The following is an 18810-nucleotide window of genomic DNA, read 5'->3' on the forward strand; positions in this document are numbered from 1 at the left end:
ATCATCACCAAGCCCTTATTATATGAAACGTTAAAGGGACTTATCTAAGAAAAAGAAGTTAAAGAAACATGAACAGTGAAAGGACAACAAACTCAGTTATTAACAACCACACCTAAAACAAAAGCAAACTAAAAGGACAGCTAGATCAGGAGTGGAAACATAGAAATGAAGATCTCAAGGAGGGTTAGCAACAGGGGAGTGGGAGGAGGAGGAGGGGGGAGAAGGTACAGAAAATAAGTAGCATAGACAGTAGATAGAAAATAGAGGGGGGGGCAAGAATAGCATGGGAAATATAGAATCTAAAGGACTTGAGACACATGGTCATAAACTAAAGGGGGGGTGATGGTGGGGATGGGGGGTAGGGTGGAGGGGAATAAAGGGGGAATAGAACAACTGTAACAGCATAATCAATAAAAAAATTTAAAAAAAAAAAAAAAACAGAGCGTGCAAACGTGCTGGAAACATGTAATGTCAGTGACCAGTAAGAATACTTAAAACAAGAAGCATTCAGCAAAGAAAAACTTGACATGAAGTTGTAGAAGTGTTAAATTATCTTAGTAAAACCTAGGAATTAGGAGTGGTGGAAGGAAGAGTGAGTACAAGGCTTCTAAACATCTGCCTGCTTTCAGTGTAAGAAAGAGTAAGAAGTAAATCCTGGCAGGCTCAGTTTATTAGGTCGATGATAAGGAGGTGAGCAAAACAGCCTGGCAGGTTTTTAAAACTTGTCGATATCCTGCTTTTATAGATATAGGCATTTAAATGCCCTGATAAGGAAGGTAATGGTGTTGATGTTATAGTAAGAGATCGAACTTTTTTTTAAACCACGAGTTGACATAGTAATTGGCCATACTGAGGATAATAAAAAGATAAAAATAAAGGAAAATAAATAGTCAATATTCAACGTATCAATTATTTTTCTAATTATGATATGCTGAATATTGCTATTAGAATACAAACATCATCAGATTGGATTGATAAATAAAAACAGGTATTTAAGACAGTCACAGGCCACCACTGGAAAAGTCAGCAGTATCAGCAATTCCAGGGTGGAGTTGTAAGTGGTCATTAATGAACAGATATGCCAAAGTTATTTAAAGTCTTCCCACGTGTTCAAAACAATTCCTTAATTCATTCCTTTTCCCTAATTATGGTAGCACTATGCTTAAATCTAAACTCTATTGAGTACCAAAATACTATAAATCAATCTAATTCATGAGTATAGATGTTAAAATTCAAAAAAAATTACAACAGATAAAATACAGAAGCATATATAAAAATAAAATATAAATGAATAGGGCTTATTTCAGGAATACAAGGTTGGTTCAAATATAGAAATCAAAATAATTCACTGCATCAATAAAAGACAAAAGCTTTATTTATGATTCAGCCCCAACTGGTGTAGCTCAGTGGATTGAGCATGGACCTGCGAACCAAAAGATCTCAGTTCGATTCCCAGTCAGGGAACATGCCTAGGTTGCAGGCCAGTTCCCAGCAGGGGCCAGTTCCCAGCAGGGGATGCACAGGAAGCAACCATACATTGATATTTCTCTCCTCTCTCCTTCCCTTCCCCTCTAAAGATAAATAATTTTTTTAAAAACCTATATCTATGATTCAATCAAAATATCATAAAAATCCAAAATAATTTCTAATAAAAATTTGAAGTAAAACATGAAAAGAAATCTACAAAAATGTTAAGGAATATTCCATAAAAGTGAACAGTAAATACTGAAATATTATAGCCATTGCATCAAAAGCAAGAAACAGCCCTATATGACCATTGTAATTCATTTGGAATGTTCCTATGAACGTGACAAACAAGACAAGGAAATAATCAAGATAAATACTCAAAAAATTAGATAAACTGCCCTAGCTGGTATAGCTCAGTGGATTGAGCGTGGGCCTGCGAACCAGACAATCCCTGTTCAATTCCTGGTCAGGGTACATGCCTGGGTTGCAGGCCAGTTCCCAGCAGGGGATGCATGAAAGGCAACCATACACTGATGTTTCTCTCCCTCTCTCCTTCCCTTCCTCTCTAAAGATAAATAAAATTTGTTTAATAAAAAAAAATTTAGATAAATTTAACTCATTTTTATAATGATATAACTTTGTACTGAATAAACATATTGACGTTGGTAAAGTGAGAGATAAATAGGTCAACAGAATTCAATGGAGATTTCAGAACTAACACCCAATGTTTATGGGAAATAAATACATGAGAAGGATGGTATTTCAGCTAGTGGAGGGAAAGATGGTTTATTTAATTAAAGGCCTTGACACAAATAACTATCTGCTTGGAATGACATGGAGTGAAATCCCTACCTCACACTAGATATACAAATAAAACCCCGTTGGAGTAAAGATTACAAAGCATTTCTAAAGTCATAAAGAAGAGGACATTTAGGATGTTTTATACACAATCTAGCAGTTAGGAAGATATTTTTAATAAGACACAACACTCATTAGCTATTTCTTAACAGACACATTTAACTATATAAAAATAAGCAAAAAATTGCACGGCAATAGATACCATGAAGTCAAGAGCATAACAACTGGTTAGGGAGAAACGTCTGCAATAGTTATGACCAATAAAGAGCTCTGTACAACACACAGAGAGCTCTTAAAATTGACAACGAGGAGATAAACAGCCCCGTGGAAAAACAGGCGGAGGCCATGAATAGACACTTCACAGAAGAGCAGTTCCTTCAAGGCAATAAACACCTGAGGGCCACTCTAGTAGTCAGAGGAATATGAAATTACAATAGGGTTCCATTTTACACCCTTTACTAGGGAAAATGAAAATGACCACTTTACGCTAGAAGGGATGCTAGGGAAAGAGTACTCTCATACTTGGCTAATAGAAATGTGCCGTACCACCCTGTCTAAAAGGCAGTCTTTCACATGTGTCTGTGTGTGTGTGAACGTGAGGCTCCCTTTGACCCAGAATTCCCGCTCCTCAACATCCATTCTGTAGAAGCAAAAGCACCAACATGTGAAAATGTGTGTACACAGACATTTAGTGCAGCACTGTGTGCAGTGACAAGAGATAAAAGCCAAGTCCGATATCCATCGGAAGGAAATGATTACACAAGATGTCACATCTACACGGTGGAACGGCGATTTTCAACCTTTTTCATCTCCTGACACACACAAAGCAATTATGGAAATTCTGTGCCACACAAAGAAATGTATTATCTCTGCTGCTGACCTGACCCCCCCAAAAAAACAGGTGTAATTTTGATTCATTCACACCAGACAGCTATTGTTGTGTTGGCTGTTGTCATTTTTTAATTTGACAGTCTAAGGGAAAAGAGGCCAGTGCCCCTGACTACATAGACAGGTATTGCCTGTTTAAAAAAAATTTTCCCCCATGGACATAGGTTTTATTTTCCCATGGACAGTTGGGGAAAGAAAGGGGGGAGCTAGGACTGGTGGGCCTATGGGGAGAGGGGCTTGTCAACTTGCCTTTTCATTTAGTGACTGTTGCCTAGAGATTAGGGTGAGTAAGAACAGCTATAGAAGTGAGCGAAGAGGAAGAAGGAAGGTCCTAGAATGAACAGTTTTCTTGGGGAAGGAAACTGGGACCACAATATGGGGCCTGAGGGTGGGTGTGTGGGGGAGGCACACTTTGAGAAGCACAGCTCTAGGGCAGGAATTAGCAAACTTTTTCTAAAAAGGGTCAGTTCAAGTTCTGGCTTTGTAGGCCAGGTAGTAGTCTCCATTGCAACTGTCCAACTCTGCCGCGGTGGTGTGAAAGCCAACACGGACAGTATCTAACGGAATGAGCAGGACTGTGTTCCCTTATCATCAGTGGACACTGAAATTTGAATTTCATGTAATCTTCAGCAAAACTATAAAAGATTATTCCTAGTTCACCAGCCATACATAAACCACAGGAGGAAGGGTGTCTGGATTTGCCCTGGGCCAGCCCTGACCTAGGATGCCCCAAACAGTACAGAACCTGCAACGGCCTCCCCACACCCCGCCAACGCTAATTAAATGAAAGGCGGCTGTTCAGTCGGCCTATTTTCTATCCTGAAGCTGGTTTTCCTTCCCCGTTATTCTTCCACTAGCGCTATGCTTTTCAAATGGCAGGCACTTCGGGGACGAGTGGATTCCAGCAAATATACTCCTTCAAAAATCACTGACTTTAAAAGACCGCCTGAAATCCTTCCTCTTCTAATAAAAGGCCCTGTGGAATAACAGGGCCCTGTTATAGTGAAACAGCTTTCAGGAGGAGATTAAACTTCAACCGCAGTGTTCTGAGCTAGCGGTAGAGTGGCATGATCAGGGGAAGAAATTCAACCTTGCAGAACGACGCCTAGGAAATTCAGAAGCAATTGTCTCAAACTTTTATCCCATGAGCCCGTCTAAAGATTCCGTCCATCCCCCCGGCCTCACTTTCCACTGTGACTCAAAAGAGAAAAGACTTCAGTCCATCTCCAGTCCCTTCCACCATCACACAGACGCAGTTACATCTTTCTAGAGAAAAAGCAACACACCTTCAAGTCCAAGAGGGAGATAGCGTTCTAGAGACTGAAGTGGCCAGGGGCCAGCCGCTGCTCCGCACTCCCCAGAATTCACCCTGAGCAAGGAGAGCAGAGCCCAGGCCTCCTGCACAGGGCTTCCCACACTGCATGGCCACCTCAGTGTGCTGGATGAACTGATGAGCTTGACCCAATGACCCTGCGCAAGGGAATTTGCCTACGGGGTAGACATGCAAAGGGAGAAACTCCTTTAAGGAGCGTACCATCTTTCTCACTTGGCAGTGACCCAGTGGCACCCAGCGTGGGTGCCAGCATCACATAGACCTGTCTTACTTCTGCCACGGGTTAGCTCAACAGCCTTGGGAAAATCATTGGATGTTTATGAACCTCAAGTTCTGCATTGGCAAAATAAGGACCGTCAACATGTCGTCCAGAGATAATATCTATCAGACAACACTTTGACAACTCACATGGCTCAGACACTGTTTAATGAGAAAGGTACTGGCCTTAAACACTGGGAGGCACTAGCTAATTCTCAGCCCACCTACCTCGCGAGGTGGCTGTGAAGAACAAATGACTTAACACACATGAAGCACCTAGCATTTCTCTCAAAGGCAGTCACATGCCCCTCTCCCCGTGAAAACCTCTACTCTCCACATACACTCCTGGCATAGAATGGTGGCCACAGACAGTCCCATCTCAAGCACTTCAGGACTCCTGACAGGACTTACATCACCTATCAAGGTCATGGCCAGAGGTGAACCTGCATCATGCTGGCTTCTCTTTCTCCAGATAACCCAGGGAGTTCCCAAGTGCTCTTCCAGCTGGTCCTACTCACAGGACTCAGAGCCACCCAGGCAGGAAGACGGCAGGAGCCTCACACTGCTGGGGACACAGGCCGATTGTAGGAAGATGGCTGATTTGGAGGGGAGGAAAGAGAGGTACTATCACCTGAGCCCCCAAATGCCCATCCCATTCTCCTTGAATCCAGAATAAAGAGGATCTAACCTCACAGTGCCACAAAAGAGCAACCAGGTCATGTCTTTGACAATGAACTTGCGATCCCAAAAACCTTACCATCCCTTACCCTTAACAAAGACCCTATGCCCTCGGAAAGACCTGGATCCGGTTCTAGAATAGCCCTGACTCCTTCCCTGAGAGTACCCAGCACACATCACAGAGAGCCTGACACGTGGCACTCAGTATATGTCAGCTCTCTCAGCCCCTTTGGAGACGATTTGATTACAGCTCAATAAACAAATACGCTTAATATGACTGGGGAGCCTGGGAGGTCTTGGCACAGAAAAAGAAGAAAGCAAATTGCACATTACCAAAAAAATATGCATTAAAAAGTAGAAAATATCATAAATGCAGTTTATTTATGGTTAATAGCAGGTATTTGTTTTTGTTGCTAATAATCTAATTAGCAGTCAATCCAATGCATCCGTTATCATCAGCTGATCCATAATTACTGCTCCATGCTGAGTATTTTCCCGGCACATGATAGCTTTCAACTCCTCAGCACAAACAACCAAATAATTGGTGCTATTATGCTATAATAGATACAAGACTATTCCTCTCCGAATGGTGATGTGGGGAGTGTTTACCATCCACTACGGCCTTTGCATTTGCTGTATCTGTGGATCAATTCCTCATTGTCCCCTGTTAAGTCAGTCTTGGGGTGTGCCCAAAGCACATTAACACTCCCCAGAATGGGAAGGCACAGAGGCTCCTTTAAAATTTAACCCAGGGGACAGAAACATTCCTAGTCATCTGTAGGAGAGAAGTATTCATAAGAGATGTCAAATAGTGCTGAAAGCCCAATATATTTCTCTTTGAAAATGCTGTAAAGTTTTCTCTTTGACTGTAGTTTTAAAAAGACTTGTCCTAGAAGAGATAGCTGATGATATAAAACTATTTCATTCAACAGCTCTCATCTAAACAAGTGTGTGCAATTCTGGGAAGCAGAACACAGGCAGCCTATAAAGGCTGGCTGCTCAGGGGAGAATATATTGAGGCCATCACTTTCGGGAGACCAGATTCAGTGTGACTGTGAGGCGAGAGAAGGAAGCAAGGGGTGAGGATGGTGAGGCGGGAAGAGGGGGGCCCTGGAGCCAGACAGATCTGGTCAGGAAGCCAGCTCATCCTCGTCTGACCAGCACGACCTTGGGAAAGTCCTGACACTTCCCTGAGCCTCCTGTCCCTCATCTGAAAAACAAAGTAAGGCCCAGGCTTGTTATGGAGAATAGATGACTGAAATACACAGGAGGCACCTGACACCTACTAGGGATTCTGATTGTTAGTTTTCTGCTTTTTTCCCCAAAAATGCAAAAAAAGAAAAAATAGAAGCTGATTTTCTACAAGCCAGGCACTTGTGCCATTTAATTCCATTCTCTCCAATTAAGCCTCCGCCTCTTACCAATTAGTATAGGTAGATTTCTGTGCAGATTCACTGGGAGGGCAGCCATGCCAGCGGAAGTCCTACTCATGGTTCCCATGGTCCTGAGGAACTTCCCTCTGCCCCTGCTCTCTCCAGGAGCCTCCCCTAGCTTCCTGTGATCGGCAACTAAGGGGTTAACACTCATCACCATACTTGTACTTGGGTTGGCTGGTGCATGTACCACACCGGTTGTTAAATGTCTCCCTGTCTATAAAAGGAAATAAGATCTGGGAAATTGGAAAGACCTATCAGACTTTTCCTCAAAGACTCTCTTAATAGAAAACAGAAAGCAGTGGCTATAAAAAGAATGAAAACTGCTACACTTTAACCCCAAACGAGGTGCTTAAACCTGGAGTCAGAAGCCACACACAGTTTGGATGTTTTCTTTCTGAACTTTTAATTAGAGTGGAATATATTGTACAAACACAGAAGAGCATGTCTTGAATGAATGTTCCCACAGGGAATACGTCACCAGCACGCAGATTAAGAAACTGAACAGCGCCAGCCTCCCCTCAAAGCACCCCCTCTCCCGCTCCCTTCCAGTCACTACCCCAACCAGGGATGACCATGAAACTGACTCCCAAGGCCATAGCTTAGTTCTCCTTGTTCTCACACACTGTGTAAAGGAAATCCCACAACCCTCGGGCCGAATCCCGCACACCGCTTCCTCTAGTACAGCCTGCAAACTAAGAATGGGGCTTACATTATAAATATTTGAAAATAATACCAGAAGAAAAAGAATATTTCATGAGACATGAAAAATATATGGAATTCAAATTTTAGTGTCCATAAATAAAGCTTTATTGGAATACATCCACTCGCTCTTTCACAGGCCATCTTTTGCTCTCTCCAACAGCAGCTCTGACTACTTACAACAGAAACTGCCAAACCTAAAAACCCTTTACAGGAAAAGTTTGCGGACTCCAGTTCCAGTGCATGGCGTAAGCATCTCTGCTGGGTTCGAAGCTAGGAGTGCATTGCAAGGTCATTTACATATGTTCAGCTTTAGTAGACATCATGAAGCTTTCCAAACACATATGCTCAGTTTTAAGAGAAAAGCTAAAACCATAATTTCATTTAACAATAAACGGGGAGGTCTGCAGGGAGCTGATCTGAGCCCGAATGGAGCAAGTGATTCGGAAACCATCAGGGCCTCCATGCAGAGAGGTAAAGTTCCAGAATTGTCTGGGTTTACATTCCTACTCCATTCCTACTCCATGCACTCTAACGATACAGTCCCCTTTAATGTTGCCATTATCAGTAGAAGTGGACGAGAATGAAAAAGTCACACTTCTGCTGCGGATCTTGCAGGAGAGACCAACCCTGTCGTTCAGGCCACGGAACATGAGCCCTTCGGTAGTTTACCTGAATTGCGGACAAACTGCCGTGAAGACATAAGCAGCCTCCTGATTTTATGCTTTCATAAGGTTAAATACACACACGAGCAGCAACTTTTAAGTCACGCCCAGCCACAACCATCTGTGCCCTGTACTGGGCAGAACCAGCAATTCACCTACCAGGGGTGGCCAACCTTTTGGCGTCGGTGGAACACACTGGAAGAAGAGTTGTCTTGGACCACACGTGAAACACATCACGACATGTTATCACAAAAGAACCTCATAACGTTTTAAGTAAACTTACGATTTTGTGTCGGGCCACATTCATAGCCATCCTGGGCTGCTGCCAGTTGGTCACCCTAACACGGAATGGACTGGACTGAGCAGTCCTCAGTGGACATTCAAGGCTCAACTGCAAGACCCGGGCAGAGCGCCCTCTGCTGTTGAGCAGGAAGGAGGCTCTCAGGTGATGCTGCTGAGTGTCTAGTTCTAAAGGCAATTAAGTCCCTGGAATCTTTCCCCCAACTCCACACACACACACCTGCCTTGCATTTCAAATAGGCTGCATTAAGTTCCTTCAATGACATTTTTCTTCTTGGAGAGAAATTGCTTCTGATTCTGTAAGGACCACATTCATCATGAAAGGGATTCCAATCAACAGTTTCTGTGTTAATTGCACAATCCTGTTCACTTAAGAGTTGAGCGGCCTCATTTCCTGCTGTCAAACCCCCGGGCCAGGCAGGACTACGTGGCTGCCCAGCGCGGGCTCTTCACACAAGGGCAGAGTCAGTGCCCACCACGGGACTGAAGGGATGGGAGAGCCTCTCTCCACTGCTCCCTGCGACCCCAAGTCTGCCACTCTGGCCCAGCATCTTCCTACAGCACAAGGCAGTATCCTGTGGTACATCTCTCTAAGGCCTGCAGGTGGTTTAAACTTGGCCTATCCTGGAGGAAAACCTAAGGTCCTCCTAGGCCCCCAGTGGCCCTCCAGAGACAGACTCTGTGTTTCCCTTCATACACTCCCCAGTTCCCCTTCAGGTGCAGAAAAGCAGTTCCAGTGTTTCATCAGGAGCCTGGAGCCATTTCTCAGCAAGAGTGCTCACTTTCTGTCCACATGAAAGTTTGCATGTAATACAGACCTAGATAAAACAGGCTTGCTCTCCCTGCAGAAGGAAAGCTGAGCCTGGCCTAATGCAAACAGTCAAACGAGTGAGTCCAAGCCACTCACAGGTTAGGCAAGCTTGCCCATCTCCTCCCCTGATCCCCTCTGACTCATCACACTTCAGAAAACGAGAATAGTAATAACGTCCACCTCACAGGGTGGCAGGAAGGATCGAGTGAGGTATTTGTGAAGAAAAACACTTCGTGAACTGTGAAAAAACATCACACGAAGTGGTGGAGAAAAGAGCTACCTCTTACCTTCCGACCCTGATTCACCTGTCATCAGTCAAGTCTCCTGGCCTGTCCCTCTTCTGTGGAGGACCATAGCCCAACAGCAGGACTGGAGTCAATTCAGCACCCAGCTGGCAGCCACCAATTGGCCATCTATTAACAGCCAATTATCTGGGTGGCTTAATTAATACACGTGGTCTGGTCTCCCCAGATCCTGGAAAACAATGAGCCTGAAATACAGGCGCCAGCTAATTTTTCAATGGCCACCGAGGAATTGGGCGTCCATTATCCTTGCATGTTGCAGCTGCGAGGAATGGGAGCATAAATATTGATTAGACCAGCCTCTGTGGCCGGGGGGAGGAGGAGGAATGATTAGAATGTTCTCAAAGGCACAAGAGAAGATACATAAATCTTTCGCCTGGACCCTAGGGAAGAAAATCCTAATTTCTGAACCTTAGTGAGAACAGAGAAAAGGGACAGTCACCTCTCTGGGAAGAGCTGGTCAAGATGGGGTGGTCATACCATTCCAATAGGTGTTTACCACTCTCCCCTGCACTGGAATGAGATGCAAATTGGGTTTGAACAACAGGAGCATTAGAATGGAGACAGCTGGGGGAGGTTTCTTCCTCTTGGTATTCAAATCCAAGGCAGGGACACAGGAGTGTGTCTCTCTGCCCTGCATTTCCTTGAAAGATCTCTGTAGTGCTTACAGTTAAAAAGACAAGTGACACAAGGAGAATTTAATTATTTTTTTTAAGTGCCTAATCTTGTCTCCCGGAAATGGTATGCAGAAGAGCCTTTGTGCTCGAAAATCAGCATCTCCCAGGAGGCAGTGGGTCAAATGGCTCCTTAATTCCTACAACGAGGGCTCCTGCTGGTCTCCGGGCATCTGAGCAGAAAGGCTCAGGGTGGCTGCTTTCCTCCTTCAGAAAGAAGTGCCTTTGTGTCCAGAGCAGCAGCAAGTCAGGCTGCTCCTGCCCTTGGTTGGAGTCTGCTCCTGGAGAGAGACGCTCTGGGCTCCTGTCCCTCCAGACTTCTCCCTAGAGCTCCTGGCCAAGTGCTCTGGGGCTCTCTGCTGTAGACCCCAGTAGCCTGGCAGGGGATGTGAATAAGGAGGAGACACGTGATGAAGAAAGGAAGGACACATGGAAAGAGAACAGAAGGAAAGAGGACTCCTGGAGTGGCACATAATCTCTCGAACCGTGGCGTCTTTCTCTCTCCCTACCAGCTTCCTAGTGTTCGTGAGGTCCTGTGATGGCAGCAGCTGCTGCCAAGTGCAGGCTGCTGCCCCAGAAGGTCACATCAGGCCATTTATTCTGAAACACCAAAATACCAGAGCCAGCAAATTTCAGGAGCTTCGGCAGAATTCCCCAGGGTACCAGTGTGCGTGCCTGTGCGTGCATGAGTGTGGGTGTGTGTGCGCACACTCGCCTGTAAGTATCCCAAAGGGCTTCTTTTTTAATCAGCTCAACATCTGAGGACTCAGAGGCTGATTTATTTTTTTGGTTAATCTAGCATTTCTGGTAAAATAATTAAAAGATAAGCAATAGACTCGGAGTATCTGTGGTGTAATTATTGATAGCCACGAGGTTTCACTTTAGAGTCATTCACAGGTGACCCGAAATGCCTCAGACTGCAGGCAGGCCAAGTGAGAGACAGGCAGTGCTGTCTCATGCTGCTCCCATGTCACAGTTGAGGCCACTGGGCTGGAAGTGAGGATCTGGGCTGTCCTGGCACTCCCTATACCAGGAAGAGACGCCGGCACTGCCACGTGTGTCAAAAAATCCAGAAGGCGAAAGCTCGCTTGATTATGACACCTCGGGAGCGACCGGGAGAGGGTCAGACTCTCTATGCTTGCCCCTCGTGGGCAGTGTGAGTTTCTGAGGGCCACACGAGGAGGAAGGCTGACCAACCAGCTCAGGCAAGCAGAAGAGTCAGCAGCCAGCTACAGGGGGCCCAGGCAGGGCCAGACTCACCTCCCCAAACAGACGGCAGGTCTAGAATGCTGGTCTTTGGGGTGGGATGTGCAAAAGCCACGGCAGGATTCACAGTCCCCACCGCCCTCCTTCCCCCGCTAAGAGTGGCACTGGGATTTTGTCCCTGCTTTCTAATTCAGATTCTTAAAAAAAAAAAAAAAAGGCATGGGGAACTGTGAGATGCTCTGGAACTAACAAAACTGTGTGCATTAGAAACTATACCAGGGCAGAGCAACACCTTCCCTCCAAATGTGCTCGTGGGTGCCTGGTCATGGTTAAGGCCATCTGGGAAATTTGTGAAGGGACAGGTGTGGGGAAGGATGCAGCCAGACATTGCAGACAATATGGCCATGAACAGACTGTGCGGAAATCCCGGGCCAAGGGCATCAGCCAACAACGCAGCCTCATTCTTACCCTGTTCAGTTTATCAGTGACCTCTGGTTGAGTTGAAATTAACACTTTCCAATGATACAAACAGATGAGCAACCTTGAAAAAGGGCAGTCCCTAGACAGGCTGGGGAGGCCTGTGACAGGGACATTAATTTCTCCTTCCTTCCCAGTTTTGCCCCTTTGTCTTCTCGGATATGGGTAGGTATCATTCTGTACCTCCAGGAACACTGGAGACAGGAGTTCCTAGTCTTTGTCTCCAAAAGCACCAGGCCAATTAGGGGAGTAAGGGTTTAGGGACGGAGAGAGCTCCGCAGACTGACTCAGAGAGGGTCCCTGGGACAGACCTCCCACCAGGACCTAGGGGAGACTGCTGGCTGGGAAAGGGAGCTAGGACACCGGTACAACCCAGAGAGGCCCCCAAGGACCCAGGCGACATTCCCACCAGCTTGATGGGATTGGAAGGGGGCAGGGGTAAACTCAGGTTGGTTGGTTGGTTTGTAAACCTTCTTGATTTCTGGAAAGCAAAGACATGCTATTTCTTAAACACCTGAGGTTCCAACCTCCTACTCTCATCTCTCCCAGCCTCTGATAGCAGCCACTGCTGGGCCATTCTCCCACCTGCTCCAGGAACCTGCTGTTGGGGAAAACACAGCCCCGGGCCCAGCTCAGGTGTAGGCGTCAATGAGAGGATAAACATTCCTGTGATAATGAGCTACTTTTGGTCACGTCAGAGTCAACATTCCCTGGATAGAGTCCAATGTGCATGCACCAAGTGTCCGAAGATTAATAGGGTCTCTCCCTAAAATGCATGATTTTTTTCATGGAAGAAATTACCTCCTAACTGGGGAAAATAACAGTACCATATACTGAAGGCATTGGGCGCTGTGCACATGTTACAGAAAGACGAGTTCCTTTCTCACAGTGTTTGTTTTACTTCCAGTACAGCACAAATACATCTACCCGGGCCCGAGGCACTTTGTTCAAAGCTTTTACATTTCGAATCCTTTCCTCAAAAAGTACCCTCAGGTCTCGAAAAATATACATAGTTTGTTGCTTTTATTAAAGCCTAACCCCTGGACTAAATTTAGTTTCAGGAAATAGGAGACAAATTTGCTGGTTTCCTATCTTTTTTTAATTCTGTCATTTATTGTAGAATTCTCCAAATGGCAAACAAATGATAGGGGAGAGAACAAATACAAGCATTTGGGGGGTATTTTTTGGTACTGTATTTATCACTAAAACGCAGTTTGAATTAAGACATCAGACTTGTTACAAAATTTCCAATTAGGAATTAGAGCTGGCTGGATGTGGTGGTAGGGGACCTGGTAAAAGAACAGAATCAACATTAAAAAGTCAAACTTAAAAAAAATCTTTACTTGAGGCTATTAATAGAACCAGCCCTTCTTGAAAGGAAGGGGGAAAAAAAAATCTCAATTAATTTTCTTCAACTGGTAGTGCAGCAGTCTTCCAGGCCGTCCCCTGTGGATTGTGGCCAGGCATGGGTTTTATTCTACTACCAGGCCCACTGTGGAGATCCCCCACCTCTGGGTGAATGCAGACGGTCCCTAACACGGTGAAGAACGGAGTGAGGGTCAGGAACCTGTAGCAGCCCCCCGCGAGGCAGTTTGCTGCATGGAGTCTAGAATTCAGGAGGTCCCCAGCCCAGGCGCGCTTGCAACAGCCCTATCCTCTCCGAGTGGCGAGTGGCGAGTGGCGAGTGGCGTTCCCAACTTTTGTGAAGACTCTGAAGGGCGGGGAGCCCAGTGCCCTTGCCTCGGCAAACAAGCTGACCCCTCCAGCACGGCGAGAAGAGGCCTAGGCAGGGGGAAAAGTTCCCAGCGGCTTTGACGGGTCCAAGGCAAGAACTCTCTGCATGGCTGTGCCCTAGCATTTCCTAGGAAAACCTAGGGTACAAAACTCACTCAAAAATGGAGGGTTTTTTGTTTCCTGCAATATTCAAATATCCCAGGAAATGTCCAAATTCCTACTGTTGAGGAAACAATCCCCACCCTGACAAATAATTTCTAAACCAAAGGTGCTGCAACCATCTGCAGCTTTCGGGAATGACCTCCCACGGGCCCTTCCCCACCAGGGTGCACTTCGACCAGCCGGAGGAGGCTCCTCTGCCCCAGATGGCCTCCTCCCAGGGGCAGAGCGAGATTTCCCTCTGAAGTGGTTCTCTCACAAGTCACAGCAACCCCCAACCCGCCCCTGCAGCTCTCCAAAGGCCAGCATCCAGGCATGAAAATGCTAGGAAGTGGATTGGGAAGTACATGCTATAAACATCCCTAACCCCACCCCACCACCCACAAGTGCGGGCCCAGACAGTCCACGCTGCATAGTGACAGAGAAGGGGCACAGGGGTGGGCAGTTGCCAGAATGATCCCATTCCACCCTTGCCCTTGATGCAACCACTTAATAATAGCCTTGTTATCAGGGGCCAATTGTATAACTTCATTAGTCAACCTTATCTGCAGGAAAGTATTATCTGCTTTATTTATCTGGTGGCTGTGACGATTAAAAGAGATCATGAATGTAAGTAAAATGGAGTTTGTGAATTTGGAAAGCACCTTCCAAAGCCTGGCTACGGTTATTTCACATGAGTGCACACTCTCACACAAGCTCAGTACACCAGCAGCTCAGGAAGAATGAAGTCACTCAGGCACACTTTACATGGGGCCAACAGAATTATTAAAAAATCCACACACTCAGTATTCTTCACCAGGCTCCCAAATGGCATCCATCAGTAGGCTGCTTCCAACTCACACGGAGCACTTGCAAAGATACTGATTCTAGGACCTTCTCCCAAACTCACAGGGTCACAACCCCCATAATGAGTATAGTAAACCGGCTCTCGGGTGCTTCTGACATGCAGTCAGGTTTGGGAACCAACTGCACTTCTTCAGGCGAGACGAGCAAGTTTTCTTATCGCATATAGATCCACCATGGGCATAAAGTTTTTCTGGGGCTAAGACAAGATCTCTCTCTATCTCTCCACCTCTGTTCTCAGACATAGACACACTAGCTACAGAGGGTTAGCTCATCCTCCAGACACAAACACACCCACGAACACACACAACACATCTATGCATATGTATAGCCAGACAAACACATGAAGAACAGGAAGGAGAAATATGCTAACAAAAACAGAAGGGCACCTAAGAAAAGGTATCAAGATTTTTAAAGCGTATGGAATTTGTAGTTATAAAGGATACAGAAAATGGGGGGTGGGAGAAAAATAGAATGTTAAGACAAAGAGCAAGTGCTCAAAGCTGGAATCCCCCTCCTTCTGTGAGGGCACAGCACAATGTCCACACTTTGCTGCTAGGCCATTCCCAACCCTACTTGTCTTCTCGTTTGTTTGCAATTCTGCCTCATCTAGGAACTGCGAGAGCAGCCCCCCACAACGGGCAGCCCCCAACCCCGGCGCAGAGACAGGCCTATAGCGGCATATGTCCGGCACACGCCAGGATGAGAACAGGAGATAAGGAAGGAGAAGACACGGTGCACAAAGAAGGAAACATCTCTCGTCCCAGGTCCCTGGTGGAAACCAAGAATAAGTGAACTTCAGGCAACGAGTTTCAGTGCAAAAGAGAGTTCACACCCCCACGGCATCATTAGCTGCGTCACCAGGAGCAGAACCACCCAGGGAAAAAGGAGAAAATCTCTCTAGACCTATGGGCTGGCCTGAGGCGAGGAAGAAAATTGATCCTGTGCTCTAAAGGCTGTTTGAAGTTATGAGTCTGACCTTGCCAATTCCCTGCTTAGTGCCCCTCCAAGGTCCCCTAGCACCCACAAGGTGCTACCCAACATGACCCATATACACCTCCCTCCCAGCCTCATCCCTGGCGTCTGCCACCTGCTCCACACCCCAATTGTGCCAAACTCACACAACGTGCTGTGTCATCCCTCTGAGCCGGCTCGGTGCAGCTAACCTCTACCTGGAACGCCCTCCCTGCCCTACTGTTTGTCCTTCTCAACTCAGTTCTGTGACGCCCTCCTCCAGGAAGTCCCCAGGCTCCCAAAAGACACCACGAGCACTGAGACCCTCTGCGCCCTCCACACTGCCTGGTCTGCCCATGGATGAGTAAATCCCACCCAGAGTGTAAGTGCTGCATCTCTGTACCCATAGCGATGGCACATGGCCCCCCAACAAAAAAATGCTTGTGAAACAACTGAAAACTGGTAAGATTCCAAATCCTATTGCCAGAAGGCTTAGTTAGAAGGGGATCTGAGAGGAACCTGGGTACAGTAAAAAGGTCCTCAACATCTGAGGTCTGAGATTAAGTCAGAAAAGTGACCTAAGGCAAGGCATTCAAAGACTGAACCAGCTTCCTAATCTACGAAATAAGGATAGTACCACCCAACTCAAACAACTACTTATAAACGAATGCCCACTATGTTACTTGGCAGATCCTGAGTCCTCTGTACTGTACTTACTGGGGAGACTCCCCACTCTTTTCAGCCTCCTGCTTTAGACCTTAAGTTCTTCCAAGGGCTTTTGCCAGTCTCTGCTCTGGACCCAGTTCATAAATGTTGCCTTACTGGTCAGGAAACCAGAAGGCCTTCTTCTTTGGCCCATGGCCAGGTGCGTGGAAGTGAAAGAAACTGAGGAATGGGGGCTCTGAATTAGAGGTAGAAGCGAGCCTGTGGAGAGAACCTCCTGGCTCCGTTCAGATGGACCGACTGGGCAAGAGTTTAAAAAGCCACTTGAATTCTCATTTCCCCAACTCCCCACCAATACCAAGGAGTTTGTTTTACAGACTCTTTACTGGTGTTCAATTTCCAGTGCAGCTTAAGGGTTCAGGGACAATTACAAAGCAGGGGTGGCAGCAGGCCAGGTGAGCACCGGCTGCAGCCGCCCTGGGAGGCTGCAAGGCATTCGCGGAGACGCACACGCACGCGGTGCACCCTCCGCCTCTGGCCTCCGGTGGTGGGGCCTGTCAGCTGCTGGAAGAAAGAGGTCAGTGCAGCCGCCAGACTTCTCACAGAGGCCAACACCAGCCGGCCTGGCCACCCAACCCAAACGTCGCCGGCGACTCTCTCGTGGAGTCCACAGACCGCCACTCTTTGGGCCACTCATCTGCAGTACCTCCTTTGCCCCGGGACCCCGGCGCGTTGCCCAAGTTGACAGATCCGCTCTGCCCGCGACGCATGCCCACTGCCCACACCCACTTTCACACAGTGCGGGTCCATAGATAACCCCGAGCTTTTTTTAATCCAGAAATAACACTCTGTAGCCTCATCCGGCTCCCAGTTACCGGCTCACAGCACCCACATCCCGGACCTGGCTTCCCGGGAGCCTGCAAACCCAGCGCGCGCGCGAGCGAGCGGCGCGCCCTCCTGCAAACAGCTGCCCCGTGCCCGGCACGCCGCCAAACCCCATACCTTGGGGGTCTGCACTTCAGGTCCCGTCGACACTTCCAACTTCTTCTTGTTTACCCAGAAGAACAGCAGCACGGTGAACCAGAGCACCCCGAAGATCGGCAGTACCAGGCGGCGAGACAGGCACCGCATGGTCCCCTTTGCCTTTTCCTCTCAGCGGAGCTACGTCCCTGGGGCACCCCCTGGTGGTCAGGGTCGGCGGGGCAGGAGTCTCGAGAGCGCCTTGCTCCGTGGAGCGCTAGCCCGGGAACGCGGTGCAGTAGCGGGGGATCGTGCAGAGCGCCCCGCCCGCTTCGGAGTGAAGAGAGCAGGGGTGGAAGAGCAGCGTGCCCAGAGGCGCGGCAGGGAAGGGCTGAGGGTCAGCCAAGCTGGACAAGCGCGGCGGCAGCCGAGCTAGTCCCCGCGCCACCTCCGCCGCCTCGTCCGCCGCCACCGCCGCTGCCGCTGCCGCGGGGGAAACTGACTCGAGCTGCAGGGAGGGAGGAATCCGAGGCTGTGCCCGGCACCCCAACAGGAACACAAGGGAGGAAGGGGAGGAGGGAGAGAATGGAGAAGGAAGGTACGACAGACTCGGAGGGAGCCAGGGTGGGAGCGAGGGGGTTCTGACAGGGGGTGCTACCGCCGCCCGCCGACCAAGGCGAACGGTGCTGTTCTGGGGACGCCCGCGCCGAACACAAGGCGCAGCTCCTGGGCCATCCTGGGTTGGGGCGGGGCGGGGCGGGGCGGGAACGGCGCACTCAAGAGCCCGCCAACGCCAGCTTCTTTTTGATACTGAAGGGGCAGGATGCGCCTTGCAGAGCTGCGCCTAGGAGGACTTTCCTTTTCACAGCAGGGGGCTTCCCGTAGCGCTCAAAACCGAGTCCCGCCCTCAATGCATTCGCCCCCACCACCCCCCACCTCTCCGCTCCCCTCAGCCTGCTCTGGGACACTAGAGCTGCTCCTGGCAGTTCAGGGCCAAAGCCGAGTTCAGCCAGCTCCCCAGGGTGTTTGTTTCTCTACCTGCATGCAGATGGCTGGCAACTTTTTCTGCTTAATGGAACTCTGAGTTGGTCTAAATTTAACTTTAAAGAAATCGTTTAAAAAATTAAGGAGCAGTTATCTCCTTTAAGGGTTTTCTTGTAAAGCATCAGAGCTCTGTATCTGCAGATGTTTACAGGGAGGAAGTCAACCACATGGAGCTCCTAGAAAGTGACCCTGGGCAGGGGGATACCGGATGTAGAGGGTTACCTTTCAAAAGGAGGTGAGACTGATGTACCTGCCAATGTAGCCACTATCCTCCTGCTTCTCCCCATGGAGCTCAGCACAAGGGAAGCACCATACACTGGGAAAGTGGGGTTCCAGAATTCATTCTTCAATAAACTGGAGCCCCCAGGAAGAGTCCGAAATGGAGGAACCTGCCAAAAGCC

General features: G+C 47.8%; 1 protein-coding gene across 1 annotated transcript in view; it reads right to left on the reverse strand.

The window, feature by feature from the left end:
* GALNT14 (polypeptide N-acetylgalactosaminyltransferase 14) overlaps window positions 1-17536 on the reverse strand; it is a 191244-nt gene extending 173708 nt beyond the window's left edge. Inside the window, exon 1 of the mRNA XM_053667053.1 lies at window positions 17408-17536. Coding sequence (XP_053523028.1) covers window positions 17408-17536 — 129 coding nt within the window. The remainder of the gene's footprint in view (window positions 1-17407) is intronic.
* Window positions 17537-18810: the final 1274 nt, after the last annotated feature.

This window comes from Artibeus jamaicensis, unplaced genomic scaffold, assembly GCF_021234435.1.
Source record: "Artibeus jamaicensis isolate MK-2021 breed Jamaican fruit bat unplaced genomic scaffold, CSHL_Jam_final contig_465, whole genome shotgun sequence".
Lineage (NCBI taxonomy): Eukaryota > Metazoa > Chordata > Mammalia > Chiroptera > Phyllostomidae > Artibeus > Artibeus jamaicensis.